At 41.5% G+C, this 26,056-nt stretch overlaps 1 protein-coding gene across 1 annotated transcript in view; it reads left to right on the top strand.

The window, feature by feature from the left end:
- LOC145412115 (alanine--glyoxylate aminotransferase 2, mitochondrial) overlaps positions 1–16,051 on the top strand; it is a 32,615-nt gene extending 16,564 nt beyond the window's left edge. The window contains exons 8-12 of the mRNA XM_080282032.1: positions 5,590–5,682; positions 10,582–10,803; positions 11,997–12,073; positions 12,997–13,168; positions 15,885–16,051. Coding sequence (XP_080138158.1) covers positions 5,590–5,682; positions 10,582–10,803; positions 11,997–12,073; positions 12,997–13,168; positions 15,885–15,986 — 666 coding nt within the window. The 3' untranslated portion in view covers positions 15,987–16,051. The remainder of the gene's footprint in view (positions 1–5,589; positions 5,683–10,581; positions 10,804–11,996; positions 12,074–12,996; positions 13,169–15,884) is intronic.
- Positions 16,052–26,056: the final 10,005 nt, after the last annotated feature.

Here is a 26,056-nt window from a genome sequence, read left to right on the forward strand (position 1 = left end):
TTCCTCTTCATTGTTCAGAGCTTTTGCTCAGCGGTGATCTTTCGTTCCAGGAAGACTGTCTGGCTCATAGGATTTAGGTTGTACAGTCGGCTTAAGAAGTGACGGCGGAGTATCCAGAAATTTTCGGTCAGCGACAGTGCACATACTCTTCCTTATATCTCTACGAGGTGAAACCTAATACGTAAAATTATTACAAAAAACAATAAATCAATGCCAAAGTACCTGTATATTTCAAAATTGTAGGAAGCAGTTCTTTAGTTACGATAATAGGAAATCCTAAACGGAACTAATTGAAATTTCACAACTATCGCTCAGGGACAGTCAGGAATAATTTGCGGAATTCAAATCTAGTATGGTAACACGCAATAATCTTTTAGTAGCGTAAGCCTGAACAAAAAGGCGCTTCAATAAACAATATAAATTAGTAATTATTATTTATAAAATAATTTCCGTTACAATACCAGGGAATAATTTAAAGTCGTTTATTTCCGTTTCCAATGTCTCCATGGACGACGACAGAAAGCGGGAAGGCGGCGTAAGCCAGTAAGCTTTTTTAAATGTTTCGATCAACACGCACGAAAAAAGATAACATTTTTTCAAAGACATGCAGTTATTACACTGCCTTAGGCCAGTTTCCCATTAAGAAAAATCTCTGGATTATTTAATAGGTGAAAGAAGTATTAAAAAAAGAACCTCGATGTTTGCCTAGAGTCGGAGCTCCTTGCAGAATGCTAGCTTCTGTCAGTGTTTGATATCCTCAGTGCATATTCGATTAGCAAGAGTTAATAAAATCATTGAATTCAAAACTTCCAGATCAGCATTTTCTGTTCAGCAGGACATTACAGTTTATTTAAAAAGACAGATATTAAGTTTAAAAGATGGAGTAAAGAGTGCGTGGTTTTGCATTGCAAGAGTTTTATGAACTCATGTTTTGGTCCTGTTTATTACTTAGTGTAAGCGAAAAAGGCAGAATCTGTCATACCTCCTTACGACTAAGAATAATTTTGCATCATTTGGGAATAAAGTTGCTAATTATAATTATTACTGTAGAGAGGAAGACGGAATAAAAGGCAGTATGGTCTTGCTGCTACCGCAGGTAGGGCATCATTACGAAGAATAATTTCATTGTTATGGCATCCTTATTGTTGCTGTATCATCACCATAGCATTTGAAAACAAGGCAGTGTATTGCAGTCACAAAAATTTTCCTTAACTGGTCTTCAAAACGAGAGCATCTGTATTTGAAATCCTGGGAAACGATTAAATCAGCAACACAGAGTTATAGGCCTACTGCCCACCGAGCGCGGAGTAATACATTTCACATTCATTCAAATCGGGAAAGGTAACTGTTAACTTCTAATACATCACTGCCTCCTGTTATTCATTTTACATCATTCTTAGGGCAATATAATACATAATTTGTCTGATATGACCTGATGAAGGCATTGAATGTTTACCTTATATTCACTGTTTTCATTGAACGTACGGCAATGCAGAGTGACCGAAGCAATCTGAAACTCTGCCATCACTTCTTGGGGCGACTGTACCAGTTAACCGGCTCATTCCCCTAAGACTCACTCTCAGTCTCATGAAATTGTCCGGAGTCTGCTGAAATAGAATACTAGGCAGTTGTAACCACGAGAGGGTTGTGTCGTGTTGAGGCAAGCGTGTTCTTACTGTCCTCCTTGTATATTTCCCCACATTGGCTCCAGGGCTAGCAGTCAAATTTCAAAGGTCATTCCACTCGCTCCAGACTATTCTGTATGGTCTGTATTTCTTTTTGCTGGAAATACGACGGACTAATAGAAAAAAGAAAATCCTGGCACATTTTTTACTGATGACGCTTATCATCATTTCTCCCGGGCCACCACCACCATCAGCATCATCATTATCATTATCACCAACATCATTATCTTCATTATTATCATAATCATCATCATTATCACCATCATCATCATCAACACCATCATCATCCAGTCCACTATTGCCCGTAGGAGCCCGGTGCTACAGTAGTAGTAGTAGTGGTAGTAGTAGCAGCAGCAGCAGCAGCAGTAGTAGTAGTAGTGATGGTGGTGGTGGAGGTGGTGGTAGTAGTAGTAGTTGGAGCGCCGTAATCCACTGCACTGTCAGGCGTCTATTATTCCTTATAATTATGACCTCATTACGCTATTCTCCAGATCTTTACCATTTTTCCATTTCAGTCACATGTCAGTCACTGTAAAACTCACTAATATGTATTCATTCACTCTACTTTGACATGTATTCACTCTACTTTGACATGTATTCACTCTACTTTGACATGTATTCACTCTACTTTGACTTGTATTCACTCACTCTAGTTTGACATGTATTCACTCTACTTTGACTTGTATTCACTCTACTTTGACATGTATTCACTCTACTTTGACTTGTATTCACTCACTCTAGTTTGACATGTATTCACTCTACTTTGACTTGTATTCACTCACTCTACTTTGACATGTATTCACTCTACTTTGACTTGTATTCACTCACTCTACTTTGACATGTATTCACTCTACTTTGACTTGTATTCACTCACTCTACTTTGACATGTATTCACTCTACTTTGACTTGTATTCACTCACTCTAGTTTGAAATGTATTCACTCTACTTTGACTTGTATTCACTCTACTTTGACATGTATTCACTCTACTTTGACTTGTATTCACTCTACTTTGACATGTATTCACTCTACTTTGACTTGTATTCACTCACTCTAGTTTGACATGTATTCACTCTACTTTGACTTGTATTCACTCTACTTTGACATGTATTCACTCTACTTTGACTTGTATTCACTCTACTTTGACTTGTATTCACTCACTCTAGTTTGACATGTATTCACTTTCACTCTACTTTGACTTGTATTCACTCTACTTTGACATGTATTCACTCTACTTTGACTTGTATTCACTCTACTTTGACTTGTATTCACTCACTCTAGTTTGACATGTATTCACTCTACTTTGACTTGTATTCACTCACTCTAGTTTGACATGTATTCACTCTACTTTGACATGTATTCACTCACTCTAGTTTGACATGTATTCACTCACTCTACTTTGACATGTATTCACTCACTCTAGTTTGACATGTATTCACTCTACTTTGACATGTATTCACTCACTCTAGTTTGACTTGTATTCACTCCACTTTGACATGTATTCACTCTACTTTGACATGTATTCACTCTACTTTGACATGTATTCACTCTACTTTGACTTGTATTCACTCTCTCTACTTTGACATGTATTCACTCTAGTTTGACATGTATTCACTCTACTTTGACTTGTATTCACTCACTCTACTTTGACATGTATTCACTCTACTTTGACATGTATTCACTCTACTTTGACATGTATTCACTCACTCTGCTTTGACATGTATTCACTCTACTTTGACATGTATTCACTCTGCTTTGACATGTATTCACTCACTCTGCTTTGACATGTATTTACTCTACTTTGACATGTATTCACTCACTCTACTTTGACATGTATTCACTCTACTTTGACATGTATTCACTCACTCTACTTTGACATGTATTCACTCTACTTTGACATGTATTCACTCTACTTTGACATGTATTCACTCTGCTTTGACATGTATTCACTGTACTTTGACATGTATTCACTCTACTTTGACATGTATTCACTCTACTTTGACATGTATTCACTCACTCTACTTTGACATGTATTCACTCTACTTTGACATGTATTCACTCATTCTGCTTTGATACGTACCCTTACACAAGAAGCAAAAGTAATGTAAATAGGTCCAAACATTAATGTGCAATAAGTTTGTCCAGTGACCTGTTCTATCTATCTATTGCCAGACGCCTTAATCCCGTAAGAGGTGGCCACAAACAAATCGTCTCCATGTCGCACTGTCCCCCCTCCATTTCATTGCCCTGCTCCCAGCTCACACCCCCCTCTTTCATATACCTCTCCACTCCATCGCTCCATCTCATCCTTGGCATGGAGAGGTATATGAGAGAGGGAGGTGTGAGCTTGGAGCAGGGCAATGAAATGGAGGGAAAAATGCAAGGAAAAAATATATATAGGCGGAAAAAGAGTATGACGAGGTAAATGGGGAAGGGTTATGGTGTGGATGGAAACTACTGAGTGCTGATCGGTATGGAAAATAGTTATTTAATGCAAGAAAGAAGGAAGCAAATGCCAGGAGACCGCAAACCGCTCCTTCAAAAAAAAAAAAAAAAAAAAAAAAAAAAAAAAAAAAGTTCAAAAGAGAGCCAAATTCAAGATCCGTTCATTTCGAGATACCTGGACACACTGCGTCTGAAAGACTGGAGATCATAGGAAGTAGGAAAAACAGACAGAGAGTTCCAGAGATGACTTGTTGCATAAACGAAGGACTGGAAGAACGGTTAACTGTTGCATTAGAGAGTTGGACAGAAAAGGGATGAGAGTTTGTTGTAGATGGATGTCTGAGTGAAAAGTAAGGTATCAGTGTTAAACCGAGACAGGGCTGTGTGTTGTCCTTAGGGTTGTTCAAGGCTCAAGGAAATAAAGTTCTGGTACTGTGTAAGACTTGATACGAAAGACTACTGAATACGGAGAGTGCAAGAAGACTGCATTTAGGCTATGTGCGTCCATACCAGCATTAACTTGTGAGTGTGAAACTTTGATACAGAACCGTGAGCACGACTAATGCAGGATATAACACGACTAATGAAGGCTATAACTAACTGCACAGGGTGAATAAGACAAGAAAATACAGATTAGGGAAGGATAAGGAGCACAGATTTCTGTTTGAGAGTGTGCTTGGATATTATGGTCACACAGATAGAATGAACACTAATTGGGTGGTGAAAATTATGTACACTATCAGAGTGAGTTTTACGGTGGGAGGAGGAGTGGTACTCATGAACAGTATGGCTGGATATGGTAATGAATGTGTCAGAAAGTAAGGAATTTGAAGCAGCAAAAATACTGACGAGACGGAAATTAAAGGATGAACTACGGAAACGCAAAGACACTACATCTCAGTTTGTATTTTGTCAGTCGGCAGAAGGACCTCTACCCCATAGCATGGTGAAGTAAGTTTTTCTGTGGATTGTCTGCGAGATGAGGCCGAGTAGTATGAAAATGTTGAAGATAAGCAATTGGAATATATGGATCATGTCATTGGAACCTATGTTGATAAGTCCATCACTTTATGATCTGCTCTTTCCATATCTAGACCCGACCCTTCCCATTTATTTGTGAAAAATGTTAATTGGATGAACACATTGGACTTTTTTTTTAATCTCTCCACAGCAGAGATATTTCAACGACAGTGTTTAAACATAGTCATTTGATATGTGTTTTGATTTGAAGGTTTATTATGTATGAATGCTTGAACTATCACAAGGGTTCCTGTCTATGCACATGACCTAGGTAATCAGCACCCACTATTCCGCAAGGTAATATTAGGTTCACTTGACATAATAAAATTCTGAGAATGTCTGATGAAATGTTGCTAACTAGGACAGGCCTACAAGTGTAAAAACGCACAGTTTGCTGAAGTTGTTTCTAAAGGTATTTGACATGAAAACATTATATTTCAGGGAGTAGGAGGAACAGTGCAGTTTCCTGTGGGTTACCTGAAGAAAGCTTTTGAACTGGCACGCTCGTACGGAGGACTCTGTGTCGCAGACGAGGTAAGATAATACCTGGCTTTATTATAATCAAGATACACCGCTTGAACCCCTATACAGATTCATACAGAATGAATGTTTCTTAACGCACTATGGCCCAAATGTTAAAACAAGGCTAGAACTGGACTTGGAGCTTGAGTCAGACTTAAGTCAAACTTGAGACGTGTCTGCCAAAAACACCATCTATCTAGCTATCCATGACCACACGCCTTAATCCCGTAAGGGGTGGCCACAAACAAATCGTCTCCATGTCATCCTGTCCTCTGTTATTAGGCTGTTCTCCCGCCAAACACCGATGTGCAAAAACAATGAGTGACCCTCGCGCACGCCCAGAAGAGGCTCCCCAATCCAAGTCGCCTGTGACTGGACTTGAGCCAGACTGGAGCGTTGTGAGCCTATTATTTCACGATTCAGTAGCGTACATTTACTCTTAAAATGACGAATAATTGATAAACAATACCCATTACAATAACAGTGCTGCACAATGTCTTTGACAAACAAATATTTGAAACCTGTGCAAAATAGTTGGCTGTCGGGATTATGAAATATAGAACCTACGTATTGTTCAGCTTTCATAAGTTTTATCAGCGTAATCTGCCTTATTTTGATTAACACACAAGTGTTGCAGCCAGTCACACTCAGCCATACTCGATGGAGTATGATGTGATCTACCAGTCCAGTGGTTCTTAACCTATGGGTCGCGACGCAAATTTGGGTCGCCAAGCCATTTGGAGTGGGTCGCCAAGAGACAAATATATTACCGATATTATTAATGTTGTATACTATTACTTTTTAACATATTACCGTACTTGTCGATCCTTCGCACTTTACATTCTCTCTCTCTCTCTCTCTCTCTCTCTCTCTCTCTCTCTCTCTCTCTCTCTCTCTCCTACAGCAGGCGATTGCATTTGGCTTAAAAAAAGATTACTACCATGCACACAACTGGGAGTAGAGTACCGGTACTGTACATTTTATATTTTAAAACTTAACCGTTTTCATTTCGGAGTAATGATGCCCAGCTCATGGCTTACGTACGGTACCGAGGTCCAGAAAACATGGAAGAGAAATTTCTGTGCTGTCGGCCATTAAACACAACCACAACCAGAGAAGATATTTTCAGTACTGTGGACTCATTCTTCAAGGAAGAAGGGCTTCAGTGGAATCAGTGTTTTATGTCTGTTGTGATTGCGCACCAGCAATGCTGAGAGTACGTCATGGCTTCATTGCTAGAGTTAAAGAAGAAAATCCATTCGTGTTGATTGTTCACTGTCTCCTTCACCGTGAGACTCTTGCTTCTCACGGGTTGTCACCTGAGTTACAGAAAGTGATGCAGGAAGTCATCCAGGTAGTCAGTTTTATTAATCTAGGGCTGTGCCCTCCAGGATCATCAGTCGGATGTGTTTTGAATTTGGTTCAGAACATGTTCACGTGTTGTACCACTCTGAGGTTAGGTGGCTGTCACGAGGAAGGGTGCTCCAACGGTTTCCTGAAATGCGGAACGAGACTGAGATATTTCTTGCAAAAAAGGATCATTCACTGGCCCCAAAGATTCTCTGATTCAAAGTAGGTGATGCAAATGGCTTATCTTGCAGATATCTTTGCTGAGATTAACGCCTTGAACATTTCAATGCAAGGTCACGATCAGACATTAGTTGGGCTGTCAGAGAAGGTAACTGCATTCAAGGGGAAACTGAAGCTGTGGAAGAGTAAAACTGAGACTGGGAAGACTGCGTCGTTCCATCTTCGAGTGAATTTCTGGAAGACGAAAAATGTTCTCTCACCCAGGTCCAAAGCATCATTGTGGAACATATCTCCAGACTAATCGAAGAGTTTTTCACTACATTCCTGAGAATGTGATGAAATATGCCTGGGTAAGAAATCCCTTCAGCATTGAAGCTGAAGACTGACCTGACGAGATTTCGAACATCAGCTACCTCCAGGAGCAGATCATCGAGGTTCAGAATGATGAAACACTTAGTTATGATTTCAGGAAACAAAACGAATCACTGAGCTCATTCTGGATCAGAGTTTACAAAGAAAAGAAAATTCTTGGAGGTGAAGCCCTGAAAGCACTCCTTCCCTTTGCTACAACTCATCTGTGTGAGGCAGGATTTTCTGCACTCACAAAGTACAGAAACCGTCTACAACCAGAGCATGACCTAAGATGCAGTCTGTCATCTAAATCACCCCGGTTTGAGAAGCTGATTGAAACTTTTCAGTGCCAGGGATCTCACTGATTATAGTACTTTATGTCTCAGACAACATCCAAAATAGTGACTCTCCTTAATGGTCAGAGTAAATAGGTGTATCATGAACATGAATAAATTATTTTGATTTTCTGATCTTCGATTTATTTTTTCCTGCCAAAATGTGTTGATATTTTAGTTCTTAGAAAGTACATAAAATAAAAATAAAATTTATTTATTATGACATCAATAAAATATTGAAATATTACTTTGGTTTTAGTCACATGATATGACACATATGTTTGTTTCAGTTCTGGTGCAGAGTAAGTTTACGAGGGTTTGGGTCGCCATATAGACCATCTTATGGATTTTGGGTCGCCAAGAAAAAAGGTTATGAACCACTGTACTAGTCTATTAAATCACTTCCTTGTTAAACATTTCTCTCGAATACAGTATCATTAATACGAAGGGTAAACTACTATGATGATGAAAAATCGTGTGGCAACATTTCTCTGTAGTGCATCACCACTTACAAATTGATGTACAGACAGGCTTACGTTTTTAACTAATTCATTATTCATGTGCGTGACAGAAATAAATGGAGAGAAATTGTGAATGAATAAGTGATGACGCAGCCCTGAGGGGATATTCTCCCGCATTTGGTCTGATCAGCTAGCCAGGTCAGGTGCGGGTAAGGGGATGGGTCTGTTATGATGTGGCAGGGGTAAACCAGCTCTGCTGTCGGGCCCTGCTGCGGATGTCATCGATTGCATTGCACAGTTGACCCTTGTGCGGTGTGGTGCGGTGAGGATCTGTCCGTTCTCCCTTTGGGGCTTAGATGCGAATGAATGTGTTTGAATAGATGAGTAAATGGGGAGTGTGTCGTCCTGTCTCGGCTACCTCCCTTTCCTTGGGGGAAGCAGCCTAGGTATATAGATAGATAGATAGATTATTATCACAGCCTACTCAGCTCATTTTAGGCCTTCTTCTGCAGTTCTTTTTTCCACCCACTACAACTAGTATTCTAATAGAAGTATAAGCTTAGTTATACAGTTCTTGTGTGGTAATGATGGAATCTTCTCACTGTGTATACTGTATATGTATTGCAATACGCCTCAAACCCGTGAAGGGTGACAACAAAAAAATCACCTCCACGTTGCTCCGTCCTCTGCCATTCGGCTCCCCTTCCTCTGTATTGTTTATATATACTGTGTGTGTATAACTATACTAGAGAGAGAGAGAGAGAGAGAGGACGATGATGATGATGATGATGATGGTGATTATTATTATTAATGGTGAACGGCGGAATACTGTATCTCAGTTCTGATGTATGCAAAGAAGTGTTGCAGAGATTTGTTTGATGTCCGTGAGCCTCGTGATTTGAAAGTAAACTGTAACAAGTGCAACGTGATGGTTATTTAGAGAGGTGGCTCCCGTTGTGATGTCTGGTGAATGGAAAGACACTTGAATGGGCGAGGGAGCTTACGATCCCAGGTACAATAAGAGAAAAGAGTAAAATGCGTAAAAGAAAGGGAAAGTAAAATAGTGCTGGGAAGAAGGTAGCTGATATTTTGAAGAGTTTGATGCTAAAGAGTGGTGTGGATGTGTCTGCATGTGGAGACTGAAAGAAGCCTCCGTATGGATGCTTTGTTACTCACATCAACGTATGGGTGTGAAATTTTGGTGTACCAGGGAACAAAAAGCCACGAGTGGAGATAGTAGGCAGTAGGTCTGATGAGAGCGTACTTACATGATGTGGTTATTTAGAGAGAAAAGGGTAAACTGGGTGGTGAAAGGGTTATTTATAAGTGATTTTGCAAGTGGGAGAAGGCATGGTGGACCAAACAAAGTGAATAAATACGGTATAAGTAGTTGTCGCCGAGCTTTTGCAACTGTATGTTGAATTGTAGGGATTTTACGAAAGAGATAATGTTCGTTGTACTTATTGTAGATGGCAGGAAAAAGATAAAGATGAGTCTGGGGTTTGATTGCAGTTTATTTCTTTAAAGGGATGATCGCACAAGAGCAGTATTGGGATGAGTTTATTTCTTCAAATGGGAGTATCTCACAAGAGCAGTACTGAGGTGAGAGCAGTTTTATGCTGGCTAACCACGCCCGCTCCTTCCTGCCTCTCCTTGCTGTGCCTCTCTTCTCTCCTAACCCCTTCTGCCTGTCTCTCCCACTTCCCCTGTATATGACTGGTTGTGTCACGTGTAAGGGCACGGATGTGTGGAACCTTCCCGGGCCTGGGGAGTTTCCTGTCCGGCGTCATTGTGCTGTATGTGAAGTTCCTAAGAATGTGCATCGCTGTTTCCTCTAGCCTTCTCGCCTAGGCACGACTTTCATCTAACCTCTATATTAACTATACACGTTACTAGCTATTATGCAGCGTGTTATATTTTAGCGTCCTGACATCGCTGGGTCACGCCTAGGTGGTGTACCTACGTCAGCATGTGGTAACAAATTACAATCAAACCTATTAACTTCCTCAGCTCTGAAAAAAGTAAACAGTGTCATGCAGAATCCCATCACTGTTGGGTAAATTTGGGTTAGATTCTTCCAGCGAAGTGCTTTGCGAGGAGTGCCGAGGGCCACGTTCCAAACTCCAAGGTGGACGACTTCTATCGAGTGATAACTGTCAACGGAAAATGTGCGAGTATATTTGCTTTTACTGTGTACTGTGGGAGGTATAATCAAATATGGATAAATCTTTCAGGTACAGAGTGGATTTGGACGTACTGGTGAACACTTCTGGGGTTTCGAAGGTCATGGTGTTGTTCCTGACATTGTGACAATGGCAAAGAGCATTGGCAATGGGTTCCCTCTAGCAGCCGTTGTCACCACTCCTGCTGTTGCCCACACCATGTCAAAGGCACTTCACTTTAATACTTTTGGAGGCAATCCAATCTCATCAGCAGTTGGGATATCTGTACTGGATGTAAGTATCGTATATTGCCTTAGTATTAAATATTACGACACTGACTTTGTAGGTTTGGGCGTAGTCATGAAAATGTTTTCCCTCTTGGAGTCTTGCGAAATTGAAAAGGCAAGTGAGGGAAAGCAGTCATATCCTTCATGTCTGCCACATACAAGTGGACTGGAAATGAGAAAGTTCTTATAAAGTCGTCAAGTTCGAGTTGATCTGTGCTCTAATTCCGCTGTTTGTAAGTTAATATTAATACTTTCCCTAGAGTTTCAATATTTCTTAGCTCCATTTAGTAAGAGAGCTCTTAGCCTGGGCGCAGTTCTACAAGTGTGCGTTCATCTCCACGAAGGATGCTAAAGTTGGCGACAGAAAAGCGTGTTTGTACCATGAATCTGCTGAATGCGCTCTGTAATGTAGCATGCATACTAAGCATATTTAGCATTCAAAACTGTTTAACAATTGACCACCGGGAACATACATCCATTCACTTTTGGCATCCTAGCTTTACTCGTATAAATTGCCACCGTTAGACACTGATGTTCGAAATATTACTCAGGCCCGGCTTCTAGAACCAGTTATTTAAAAATAATTGTAGGCTACTTCTCAGCTTCACCTCTAAAATCACAAACACGATCAAATGCTTTCTAGAAGTCTTGATAAATGCAGTCAACCCATTCATCACTTGTATTATTCATTTCACTCCGTTGTCGAAATTTTATGCTTTGATGCAAATGAAAACTGGATCGGAAGCCAAAAATGATTATTTGTCAGCAGTTCATGCGTCTACGTAATTACCTTTTTTTTTTTTTCACATTATACTGTTATGAGAAATGGACCGATAGCTAATCAGGTTTTGTCTTCCCTTTTTGAACGGTGGTACAATATGCTGTTTCCCACATATTTCGTAATTCAAATGACCTTGCCTTAATTAATTCATATAGATAGATAGATAGATATAGATATAGATATATATAGATATATATCGTACAATGATATACTTGGCTATTTCGAATATTATGTAATACCCTGCTTACTGTTTGATTTGTATTTATTTTTATAAAATCAGTAGTTTACGAATTTCTTCTCATTTAATACTGTACCCTCCGTTTTCGTTTCCATTGTATGTTTGTGTGTGTGTGTGTGTGTGTGTGTGTGTGTGTGTGTGACATCAGTACAATATTTACAATGCATACATCCTGTTACAGACAATTCAAGAGGACAAGACGCAAGAAAACTGCCACAAGCTTGGTCCATACTTCCTGAGGAGGCTGGCAGAACTCCGGTTTGTTATTATAAATGTATAGTACTTGATCTGACTAAGGACTAGTAGTAAACAGCTCTACCCAGAGTGTGGATACGGTGGAATGATATATAATAATCCTTCACTCCTTTACTGGTTACGTGGGATGATGCTACCTGTGACATAACCGTGAGACACAGTTCATAAACCATCCAAAAGGAAAAGATTGCATTCAAGTTAGATAGAAATGAGTGTGTCTTTTAGCAGGAGGATAACTGCACACGTATTGTACCACCACGGGCGGCATCCAGTGTTCACGCTCGGCCCAAGACAACAAAAACATCCAACAAATGCCCAGACTTGAGTTACCTCAGCATGAGTAAAATACATACTTGGCACTCAAATGGACACCTGGAAAGTTATTAGGTTGGGTACATGCTGACCTTCTGAGTTGGTGTCCTTGATAGTGTTTCTAGTGTAAACATAAAAACGAATTTGTAAGACGTTACCTTGGCCAGGCCTTTTAATCCTTTATGATCCGTCTTCAAAAGAGGACGGGGCAGGGCATCCTTAAGTCCTTCAAGGGGATAACCCTAAATTTTGAACCTAAAAGCTTCATGATTAAGAGCCGGTAGGCTGAGGGGGATATGATAAGTAGCTTTCCACCAAAATCCCACACGCAGCAACCCTGGGCAGTACTGAGGTAAGCTGCACAATAGCCTGTAATACTAGGGTTCATTCTCAACAGTAAAGATGCCGTATTAAGCTTAACTGAATATATTTAAGCTTACCTGATGTAGGAGGTGTGGTGGTGTAGGAGGACTACTGGGCCTTGGGATAGGTCACTGCCCCCGAGAAATAGGCCCTGAAGCCTTTGCCGAGAGTCGGACACGTAAAAAAAAAAAAAAAAAAAAAAAAATTAAGCCTTGCCGGTATTCACGCATTTGTAATCTCTTGAATTCCAGTGACAAATACCCAATTGTTGGCGATGTGCGAGGCAAGGGTCTTATGCTTGGAGTGGAGATGGTGGAGGACAAGACCACTCGCAAGCCACTCAGTGCACAGAAAATAATGGCGTTGTGGGATGCACTGAAGGACAATGGTGTGCTGGTGGGCAGAGGCGGCTACTACGGACAAGTAAGTGGGGCGAAATTTTCACTTAACAATATTCTAATACTGCCTCGTCATTCACAATACCATCTCTGTTATCCTTGGTACTGTTACGTCTCTCCATTACAAGGATACCACGTTCATTTACTGCCGACTCAAACATCCTCTCTTATGAACTCCCCTCACACACACACACACACACACACACACACACACACACACACACACCTTAATTAATGATTCAGTGCTCAATTTTACATATCAAAGTAACAATTTGTCGTTAAACATTCTATAAAGCCGGTTTTGTAATATAAAAACCTATTCTCACTCCAGCAGGAAGGCGCTGAATCATTTTAACATTATGACAGACATTCACACGACACACAGTCCACTCAGCTGCTGTCACTTTAGCAACGATGGAGGAAGGAAACTGTTTAACTCAGACCTCGATAGGTTTCCCCGTGGCAAGTAAAATCGCTTGGCCAGTACTTTTTCTTTATTATTTCTAAGCGGAATTTGTCAGGAGGCCGCACACCTTCCAAAACCATGGAAAGGTTAAACTTACAGAACACCCCTCTCCTATTCCACTCTCGGACTTCCAACATGGATTCCGACCTAAACACTCAGCCATCATCCACCACATCACTCTCTCTCAATTCATCCTAGATGGCTTCAATAACAAGCAGCCACCATTAACAACCACACTAACAAAGTTTTTGACTCATCACAAAGAAACGTTCTAATAAGTAAAATCGTAGACACAACCATGGAAGAAAATGATTATAAAAAAATAAAAGAAAGCTGGTCAACTACCTCTTAGGAAGACGATCTCAGGTGCTCCACCAAAACCAAGTTCACAATTCAAAATACCATCCTACGGTGACCCACAGAGCTCAGTCCCCTCACCTTTCACATCTTAACCTTTTCCTCCATGATCTGCCACGCCTTGGCCATAGCTTCACCACACTCCAAAACTCTGCAAGCAGCGCCACAACTCTAGCTATACCTACTCAACAGAAAAGTGTCTGAAACTAAACAAAATGACTGCCCCATCAACCAGATCAGCTATTAACCTCATCTCTCCAGATAGTCATGAATCTGACATATCGTTAAGTTTCCATCTGTGACCAACCACTACCCCAGGAAAGACATCCAAATTTCATGGCTCATTTTGGATATACACGTAATATTTTTCTCGAAATACGAGTACAAGAAACAGTGCAAAAGTATCCCGTAAACTTGATGCCCTGAAAACACTTATAGGCACTACCTTTCGAGAACAGAAAGTCTCTGAAAACCGTCTAAGAACTATTCATTAGAACGACAGTAAATTATGCCAGCCCAAGCTGTGCTCCAACCTTAAGCATGACAAATATGGATCAGCTTCAAAAAACATAAACAAAGTCAAAAAGATAATAACAGGATGCATCAAGCCCACAAATGTAGACCACCTACATCAAGAAACTGAAATACTTATGCATACTGTATGCACATGAGACGAACACATTTCATCTTTTCACCATAAGACCCATCTCTCCATTGTAACGCTGTGTTGCATCACCCTCTCCCCCTCCACAAAGAAGTAAAACAAGAGTAGCTGCCCAACACCTTACTGATATCTGAACAACCTCCCTCCTCCACCCACCATCACACCTCCCATACATTAACACAGGCACCACAGCCATGCAAAACCTTCAGCCAAATACAGTAGTGTCCTTCGGGGAACGCTACCAGAAATATACCCCTCAGAAACAGCCCTGTCCAGAGAGACAGGAGTACACTTAGCCAGACTGCGACGTGCTTATCAACTTTCCCTGCCACAGTACTATAGTCGCGGCGCACGACTCTGAGGTTGTCATTATCGTACCCTGGCAACCTACCATTCAAAAGTGCGTCCGATTTCGTATCATGTTATACACGAATCATTATTATGCACGAATATATTATACACGAATATTATTATACACAAACATATTATACACGAATCACATGCGTCTCATACACGAAATTGGATGCACTTTTTGAGGGGTAGGTTGCCAGGGCACAATAATAACAACCTCAGAGTCGCGCTCCCCGACTATAACACAAAATATAACTCAAAACAGTTAACTATGCCCACATTGTAATGCAGCCCCTCACACCAAAACACACCCCATGCACCACACTATCACAGCACAAACGCCTTCAGCATAACCTCAACAAAAGTCGTCTGGGAGCGACAACAACAACAACGCTAATACCAAGAGAGTGGTGTTTCATGTCCTTATTTGAACCTCTTTGAACAGGGACGGAGCCAGAGATGGGGAGAGTAAAGGAAGTCCGGACTCTCTCTCTCTCTCCCTCCCTCTCTCTCTCTCTCTCTCTCTCTCTCTCTCTCTCTCTCTCTCTCTCTCTCTCTCTCTCATCTGCGTCATTTTTTGTTGCAATAATTTTTCAGAATTATTAAATGAGAATGATAATATTTACATGAAAAATTCCTTATCCAATGAGCTTGACTCTTAGTGACGTTTTGCAATATAGGGTTGTAATAAAATCTTAATGTACATTTTTAAAATATGATAAAGGATGATTTAGGCAATGGCTGAAAGGGGGAAAATAAAAATCACCCTCTTACAAATACTGGATCCATCCTTTTTAGTCACTGAGTCAGCGGCAGGGTGTGTGTGTGTGTGTGTGTGTGTGTGTGGCCATCGTTCACCCCAAGTGCAAAGCTAACAAACACGGCATCTGATTTTCTTTACAGGTGTTCCGGATAAAGCCTCCAATGTGCATCACTCAGGCTGACGTGGATTTCGCCGTTGACGTGTTCCAGTGCGTCCTTGATCAAGCCTGCAGCGAGGCCTGACGCGGTGCTCCTCAGCGGTGCTATGGTCACGGCGCACGACTCTAAGGTTGTCGTTATGTACAGAGAAGAATGACAAAAATGATACATGACGTCCGGAACCTGTCATATGAAGACAGACTGAAAAGACTAAGTCTGCATTCGCTAGAGAGGCATAGAGTAAGGGGAGACTTAATTGAGGTGTTTAAGTGGATGAAGGGTATAAATAAGGGAGATATTAGCAAGGTACTTAAAGTGAGCATACAGGATAGAACTAGAAATAATGGTTTCAAACTAGAAAAATTCCGTTTCAGTAAGGAAATAGGTAAAAATTGGTTTGGTAATAGAGTAGTAGACGAATGGAATAATCTACCTAGTAAAGTAGTTGCTGCCTCTTCCATTGAGAGTTTCAAGCATATGCTAGATAAGCATATGACAAATAAGGGGTTGATATAGAAAAAAGAAAATCTTATAACCAATACTAATTGGTAAATTTTTCCTTTTCAGGTTACACTATGATAGTCTCTATTCTCCTTTCACACTTTCCTGTAAAATGTCCACGCCAGTTTTTCTACTGCGTGGTCTTCTTTCTGATTTTTTCCTGCAGGCTTCGGCTGGAGGGTTTGGAGGGCGGGGGAGAGCCTTCTTCTTTGCTATCCTTATCTCATTCTAGTAGTTCAGTTACTCGTCTAGGAGCTGCCTAGCATGGGCCAACCGGCCTACTTCAGTTATCCTCTCTTCTTATGTTCTTATGTTCTTATCGTACCCTGGCAACCTACCACTCAAAAGTGCGTCTGATTTCGTGTGTAATATGAGACGCATGTGATTCGTGTATCATAATATTCGTGTATAATATATTCATGCATAATAATAGATTCGTGAATAATATGATACGAAATAGGACGCACTTTTGAATGATAGGTTGCCAGGGTACGATAATGATAACCTCAGAGTCGTGCGCCGCTACTATAATGTCAGTAATACACCCCCCCCCCCCGCTGATACCATCATACGAGTCCTCAGTGAGACAGCCATTCCATGCATTCTGTGTGGACTGTGGATATTAACATCCAGTTGGTGAAATATGCAGGTGTGTGACACGATGGGGGATTGTCAGGTCTTAGGGAACGGGCTGTGAAGTCTATGCCCAGAGTCAGACATAAGAAGAACAGTACTTTTATGCATGGACATCATGAGTCCATCTTTTTTTTTTTTTTTTTTTTTTTTTTAGATAAGCTGAATTAATGGTTCACTGTGTTTATATTATTTTTTTCAAAGTGAGGCTACTGTAAAGTTTTGGAAATTGTCAGAGTTAATGCAGAAAATTTGCACTGAAACCTAGCCTTCATTTATACTTAATTCCTTAAAAAACCTAGGCACCTGTATCACCTCAAGACAATAAATTTTTAAAAGCAATTGACTTTTACATTCCCTAGCTGAGAATGAAAAATATTTGGTCAGGTATGGCAGTTTACCTGTTGCCCAGTACTTATGAATTAGAAAAAAAAAATGTGTAGCCTTCAGCACAGTACTGAAGCTTTTATGAAGTGTGTGAAATTAATCTAAACGGAGGTAAAACGACAAAAGCCAGTCCCATATTATTCCCTCTGAGTGCAGGGGCCCGAGGCTAGGCTACCGTTCTCCAGTACATTCACGGACAGATGGCTAACCTCTTCCCTTCAGGGCATTACCCTCTTGAGCACTGAACCTATGGGCACGGCTAGACGGTCACTTCAACCTGTGTTCTCTGGCCACTGGACTGCCTAACATAATTTAAAGGATAATGAACATCCAGCTCTGTGATCTGGATTACTTTGAAACTTTACATTCTGGTGATAATGAACGTATGTGCTCTGGTCTGTGTGAGCCTGTCCAGGTTGCAAAACGTGTTTTTATTCATCGCAGGCAGCGTGATGAATTAGCATCTTTAGCACTATGACATCTTTTGAATTTGATTCCTGCTATCTTCAGTTGTTTAAAGAAAAAAAAAAAATCAGACAGCAGTGGTTGCACGTAAATGCAGACTTCATTAACCCCTCACAGACAAGGAGTCTTAAGATAAATCGTTAGCACAGAACACTTCACACACCTATTGTTGAATGATAATAAACAGTCACTGTGCTTAGGCAACGTACAGTCACCGGCGGATTAAGGGGGGGGTCCATTGGGGCCATGCCCCCCCCCCCAGGAGGTAGGTTGGCGCCCCTCTGTACAGTAATTCCTTCCAGTTGTTTGCTGCGCCTCTTGTTCCTTTCAACTCCTAGGGCCATAGGCAAGAAGCGTCGGGCACCTCACCATCACCCAAACATATAGATGTTGCACACAAAAAGTATCTTTTAATACATGTGTTTGTGTGTGTGTGGAAATGGGGACGTTAGTGAACGTTTTCCTATAGAAAACGTTCACTGTATGTCTGCCTAACCTTCCAAAAGTTACTCATAAGAATTAGATATAAGTAGTGAAAATTTAAATAAGCTGACTACTAGCTGGCGTCCCTTTCTTGCTTGCCTCCTCCCCCAGGATAGCCGTCTATGGCGCCCCTTTCTCGCTTGGCCCCCCCAAAATAGCCGTCTATGGCGCCCCTTTCTTGCTTGGCCCCCCAAGAATAGCCATCTATGGCGCCCCTTTCTTGGTTGCCCCCTCAGAATAGCCGTCTATGGCGCCCCTTGGCCCCCCCAAAATAGCCATCTATGGCGCCCCTTGGCCCCCCCAGAATAGCCATCTATGGCGCCCCTTTCTTGCTTGGCCCCCCGGAATAACCATCTATGGCGCCCATTTCTTGCTTGGCCCCCCAGAATAGCCATCTATGGCGCCCCTTTCTTGCTTGGCCTCCCCAGAATAGCCATCTATGGCGCCCCTTGGCCCCCCAGAATAGCCATTTATGGCGCCCCTTTCTTGCTTGGCCCCCCAGAATAGCCATCTATGGCGCCCCTTGGCCCCCCGGAATAACCATCTATGGCGCCCCTTTCTTGCTTGGCCCCCCAGAATAGCCATCTATGGCGCCCCTTGGCCCCCCAGAATAGCCATTTATGGCGCCCCTTTCTTGCTTGCACCCTCCCAAAAAATTGCCTTCCAGAGCCGCCTATGCGTACAGTACGGACTAGATGGTGTTTGTTTGTCTGATTCTTTGTTTTTTTTGTGTGTTTGTGGATCTTGGTCAAGGCTGATCCTACCGTAGCTTCCTTTCTCACCATGGTCTTTTCACTTCCAAGCCTATTTTAATATAATACATTAACCTACAGGTATGAAATACCTACTGTACATTATTGTTTTCACACCTGGTCTGATTGCATAAAGAATATACTCGAGAGTTCAGTGCAAACAGTTCCAGAAACACTAAATTTCATACTGAATTTAGAGCATGATGCTGGGTCGAAAACCCAAGGATGCGTTAAAATTAAACGATGGAAGAACAGGAACGTCATTTTAATTCTCACTGATCCAGCAAATATGAATAATAATTTCCTGACTGCCGTATCGTATCAGGTAAACTCCATGAGCAAACCTCAGTCCTTTTTCACAGCTGGTCTTTTTTTAGTGGCAAAACGAATACTTACTTGATGCGAGTCAGATGTGTTCAAATCCAGATCTGTAGTTGGCATCATTTGCATAACTACGTAGTGTATTTTTGGCTGTCTGGATCATGTTTCTGTTTGAATGTTTTCTCTGTAAGATGTGATAGAAAGTGTTAGGAGAAATACCATACATTGAGGTGGTTTGGCCATGTGGAGAGGATAGAGAGTTAGAGATTAACGAGGAGAGTATGTGAGTGAGGTGAAGCGGGGAAGAGAGGGAGAGGCCGACGATGAAATGGAGGGATGGAGTGGAGAGGTATATCAAAGACGGGAGGTGTGAGCTGAGAGGAGGGCAGTGAAATGGCGGAGGACAGGACGACAGGGTGGCGATTTGTTTGTGGCCACCCCTTACTGGATTAAGGCGTCTTGCAATAGATAGACAGACGTTCCTTGAGGGATATGATGAACGCAGGCAACATCTAGACAGTATGACCCACGCCGGACCAGGGTATGACCTGTGTTAAGTTTCCTTTTCTATCCCTTTCAATAATCCAGCTTCTCTAGTCATCACTGCCTGCTCCATATTCACCCAAGCACCCTCTCCCGGGTCCCTCTTCCCCTTCTTCGCCTACTCTTCCCCTGACCCTGTCCTGCCCTTCCTGCCTCCTGATGCATATCCAACTCACAACCGGATAATCATGAGTTCGATTCTCGCGCCCTTCAAACTTAGGACAGTATTCGTTTCCCCATGACCGAGTTCACCCACCACTACAATTAGGGACCTTGATGTAAATTTGCCTGTCCTATCTCGTGTTTCAAGGGGAGACTGTAACTTGGTAATAACCAATTGCCTTACTGACCCTTGTGCAGTTGACAGGCTCTAACCCTAAGACATCTACCGTCCCCTCTCTCTCTCTCTCTCTCTCTCTCTCAATTTCCCTCCTATGCCTCTTTCTCCATTATTTCTCTCAATTTTCCCCCTCCTCTTCGTCTTCCTCTGTATCCCTATCCCTCCCTCTTCCTTTCTTTTTTTGGCAGAATTACATGTATTATGACTTATAGTAACCACATTTCACATTTTTACAGGGGGGAGAGGAATCTAAATCAAAGCCGATCTCTTTTGGATGTGAATTAGAGGAAGAAGTTAATATCAAGGGCAACACTCCCTTCTGAGTTGCACAAATTACAAACAGGCTTGTATAACTGTGCCGAATTTTTGTAAGACTTAAACCAAAATGGCCTTGCTTGTAACTTGCGGAAGAGGTTTCAAACTACTGCACGGGTACATCAAACTCGGCTAAAGTCTTTAAGTTTTTGTATTAGTTGATATAGCTTACAACACCAAGATACAGTACAAGTATATTCCAGTATATTGTGAGAGGCAGATAAACATCATATCTTGTGTTAATGTGTGTGTGAAGTTGTGTCCAAGGTGTGGATGTATATGATTCTGACCGATTAAGTGGTGCAGTTAATCCTTTCAGAATTTCCGAGCCAGTGCACTTGAGGCGAGTAATCCCCTAAAGGGCTGACCACAGCCTCATATAATGAACAGATAGTGAATAAAATAACCGCAGCATGCCAATAGTCTTCTTCCTTCCACACCAAGTTCGCACCCAAGTCGTTTGAGAGTGCACCACAAGTCAATGATTAAACCATTTTAAAGCCGACGTTCCATGCTCCAGACCAAAAAACGGTTCGTCTTTAAAAATGCTGGTTTGTCCTGTTGAGAGGAACTGTGTGGGGGGGGGGGAGTCTCCCCACATATGAGAGTTGTACTCTACACAGGGGCGAATGAAACCCGTGTATAAAGTCAACAACTGTACTGGGGTAAAGAAGGTACGGAGTCGGCTTAGCACACCCAATCTCTTGGAAGCAGATTTTACAAGAGAGGTAATATGTTCTTTCCAAGATAAATCCTGAGGTGAGGTCAGATTTACCAGACTCTGCTGGTGGTCTGATCTCACCTCATATGCCCTACCCCTACTGGCCTCTGTGATTGGATTAACAGCTATGCCAGTAACTGTTCTCTTTCCACTTCTCTAGTATTACCTAATGCATGCTTAACATTGTCATCCAGAAACCTACCTAACCTGGCTCGTCCTGCCCTGTTGAGGTGAAGGCTGCATCTACCAAACAAGCCCATGTCCTGACTAAAACTGCCACAATAAACATCACACCCTCCTTTCTGCACAGACCTAGCATACTGTCGACTTCTATCATTCTAACCAAGATCACAGGACCATCAAAATAACTAGCTTTCGACAACGCTCCTTAACTTCCTAATAATGTCCTTATACTTCCAAAATACATTCTCGTCTGACCTGCCTGAAGTTACATTATTAATTTCTACCACAGTAACAAAGACCGAGTCCTCTGAGATGTTACTAAATCACCAACTTTCTTAGTCACGTCCTGCATCCTGCACCCAGGAACGCAAAAAAGTTTCTTTCTGTATCCCTTACCACAAACCTCCTCCTCATGTCTGATCGACAAATCCCCAACAAGTATGAGGTTAGGCTCGTCCTGCGCTACAGTCTCTAAAATACAGTAGTACCTGAAACTTGTTCCTAATGGATAGCCTGCACTCCTGTCAGTGTTGCTTATCTTAGCCTTGCACCTCTCATTGAGCGGCTGGACGCCATCACTATAATCTAGCCTGGTCTTGACTGTTTCTAAGTTATCTGCCTTAAATCAACTGTCTAACACTTCTGATTACATTTCCTCCACATGCACTGCCTTAGTACACACCTTTTCACCCTGTCACTTAACACGTCAATTGTCTCACTGTTTTTTTCCTAATTTCTAAACTAAGCCTGCTTGCTAATTCAAAAAACAAACAGCACATCTACTCACCCTCCTCTTTCACCATGAAGTCGTTTGTAAACTTCTTGGAACACGCGCTCCAGTGGAATCGTTGGGCAGGAGCCATTTTAACGAGGGTTTGGGAATGTTCCGAGCACATCTTCCACTGAGCAGGTCAGAGGTAGGTCAGGTTGGGCAGGTCGGAGGTCAGATTGAAGTAGGTCAGAGGTCAGACTCAGGCAGGTCAAAGACGACAGAGAATGACTGAGTCATTATCTTTGCTAATGAGCAGGAGAACAATCAAGGATCAGCAGTAGGACCGAAGAGGAGCAAAATGAGTAAGGATGAGTATGGATCAGTGAGGAATTAATTATTACCGTAACTAATATGTAAAGTGACGAGTAAGGCCCCAGTCACACTGCAGGTACGACTTATCGCAAACCACCCGCGACCTGCATGTCGTGGGTGGTTTTGGTGAGGTTTACGACTGGTCTTCATATGTCTCGGTCTAGCCGCAGGCCACCATGGCTACCAAAAGATCGTCGGCAGCCTGCCGACGACTGGCTGTCCACCCGTCGGTGTCTTGACCTGTGTGTACCTGGCCATTGTTGCCGTTCGGCCGCCCACTGGACGGTCGCTGGACGGACACTGGACGACCACCGGTAGCCGATCGGTGGCACGACTGCTCGGAGACCTCCGTAGTCGGGGACTGGTTTCGCGATTTTCAGGTTTGCGACAAGTCGTACCTGCAATGTGACTGGGGCATAAGGGTCAGCCAAAGGATCGGGGCAAGTGAAATGAGTGCGGACAAGCGTTTTTTAATGGATGAATAGTCAGTGTGGTTGGTGAGGAATCAAGGATTGGTGGTTGAGTCGGGATGAGTAATTTGGGTAAGGATGCCCAGGAATGGCTGAACAACTGAGTAAAGAGACGAGTGAGAGCCAGTATATTACCGTGTGCGCTACTGGTTCGAAACAGTGAAGGAGTAATTAGTAAACTGGTGAGAATGATGATTAATGATATGGCAGGTGAATCATTGGTGAAAGGTCGAGTGAATAATTAATGAAACTGTGAATGAATTATGAGCTAAACACTGAAGGAGTAAGTGAAATGGTGATACCTAACCTATTCTAACTTAATCAACTGAAATTATCCAAACTTAACGTATCGATATAGAATTTGAAATGACGCCAAAAGTAAGAAATGCGTTTGGAGAGTTTGGTAACAAGGTTTTTTCTTGGTGAAGTTGGTTGGTGCCGAAATTTTGGTGTCTTCCTCGGGGTGACGGTTTGTACGTATCCCGCAGGCAAAGAAAAAAGAAAAAAAAAAGCACTAATGGTATGAAACATAGCAAATGTCCCATGAAAGGCCCATTCCAATAGGATGTTTGGAAGACCAGCGTCCATTTGTCAGAATATTAATATCATAGTATGACAATATTCGTTGAATTTATTGATTTCATAATTCGTAGGTGGTGACAAGTTGTGTGACAGTAGAAAATATTTAGCGATTTTAATTTACGAGAATAAAGGGAAAAACGCGTTGGCAACACTGCACGTGATGTTTTTGTTTACTTCTGAGACGGGGGAAATGGGTGAGATTTTACTGAAGTGAAACTGTTTTACTGTATTACTATATTGGTAGTAGATTGTCTTGGGTAGTAGGTAGAATCGTTTCAATAAAGGCAGCTAAAACACGAGCATATGTTATTGCCATGTGAGCAGTAAGAGCTAGGCTAGTTTTCTGCTCTCAGTTTTGGTGCGTTCATTGAGTGGTGTAATCCATTGGGAATTAATGTCTATTTAGGTTTGGGCAATGATAATGAGGAGGAGTGAAGAGCAAAAAGGCATTAACTGAGTTTCCGGTTGTAAAATGAAAGAAACGTCGGTGAAACAGCAGGAGAGCTCCCATGCTTAGAATTTATAATAATTTTTTTCTCAATAAAGTGTAACATAATTAGCTATAGTATCATTGTGATAGATTGAAAATGTTGTGGAAGTGCGTAATTTTGAAAACAGCCATTATACAGCCTGATGAGTTTTACATGCAAACCATGGCAAGTGGCCACCTGCTGTGTCAGACTTGTTGATTTGGCCCCCAAATTAATCCATCACTACGGTAATCATTCACCCTTACTAACCTAATATGACTTAAGCAGACCTAAGCTAACCCAGCTTAATTGAACTACCTATATCTTACTAATGAGAGCACTACTGGGACAAATGAATCAACCCATTGCCCTCTGTAGGAGGCTACTGTTGATATATGCAAACCTAACTTTGCTGTTTAGTAACATGAATGTTATTTCTGCAGAATCAGGGTGTCATGAATGAATTATACAATTAGGATTAATTCTTTACTAAACGGGTGCAGCCTTTCCATATTTTCTCTTGAAATGAGTCTCACAGATTACTTGTTATTTTTCTTGGATTACCACAGCTGCTGGGCATTTTGAAAAACTTACCAATGAGGGCTATAAGTGAGGATTTTGAATGCGTAAATATTCTGCCGACGTCTGCCAGTAGCTGGCCATATTTAACATTCCTAATGCACATTTTTTACATTTGAAAGCTGGCTGTCAAATGCAAGTGAGGTTAGCTTGGTTTGGTTAGGTTAGGTTTGGTTAAATTATTAAGTTTCCCGTTGCTTTGACACGAATACACTGACTTGTCCAGTCGGAATGATGGTTGGTAAACAACGCGGCCAGTCGAAGAGACGCTGGTAAAGATTGCCTCAGGCAACCTGGCCACTTCCTTAACTACCCAAAAATAGGTATATTTTGTCATTTTCCAATCATTTCTTGCAGTCACAGATCAACAATTACTTATCTGTGTTGAATAGGCTATGTACCAAAATTAGTTACAGTACCTTGAGATCATGAGTTTATAATATATGATAGGTGGAATCGCTGCGCCTGTTTGGTAAAGAATTACCCAAAGGATATATATATAATCCATGTCATATGATAAAATTTTCACTATTTGTATAGGCTATGGGAGCTCTCCTGCAGTGTTTCTGAATGGGAAATTTGTAGTTATCAGGTTGGGCCACATTGTGCATAGAGCTACTGGCAGTGGTGGTAGGGGCCCAAAGTAATAAATATTAGTACTCCAACTAGATTATCTGTAACTAGTTGCATGGTATGACAATTCTTGCAAGAGGTACAGTAGTTGAGGTATTATTTTGGGATCATCATCATCATCATCATCATCCAGACCTCCTTTCCCACCCTAGGGCAGGGTGAGAAGTAGCAATGTCCAGACAGCCCAAATTTGCCCAGTCCAATAGACCACGCTTCTATTCACTCATCATTCATGCCCCTGGAATCCTGAATCTATCGGATACACCAAAAACATTCACCACGTTCTGTAGCTTCACATATACTTACCTGGTAATCGATTGAGTCAGTTTTGGGATTACAGTACATTTATACCCTGAGATTCGATACCTTGGCTTAGCAATAGGGGTAGATATAGTTACCACCATACCCTGCCAAATGCTGGCCAAACTCCAGTTTAACGATGGGTTCTGATTTTTTTTTAGCTGATTTTGATTATATTTTGGACAAATTTTATGTTTAGATTGATTTGTAAATGGTTTTTAGACTTAGAGTACCGTAATGTGTTTTAGTCATAGGTGGTGTGAACTTTGTCATTTTGGGGTACAGTTTACTAAGTTTGATTTTTTCCACACATATTTGACAGTTTTCAGATTATATTCATCATCTGAAAACTGTCAAATATAAGTATGGAAAAAATCAAACTTAGTAAACTG

This window comes from Coenobita brevimanus, chromosome 92 (genome assembly GCF_032717465.1).
Source record: "Coenobita brevimanus isolate Jiangsu-jjx chromosome 92, ASM3271746v2, whole genome shotgun sequence".
NCBI classification, from domain to species: domain Eukaryota; kingdom Metazoa; phylum Arthropoda; class Malacostraca; order Decapoda; family Coenobitidae; genus Coenobita; species Coenobita brevimanus.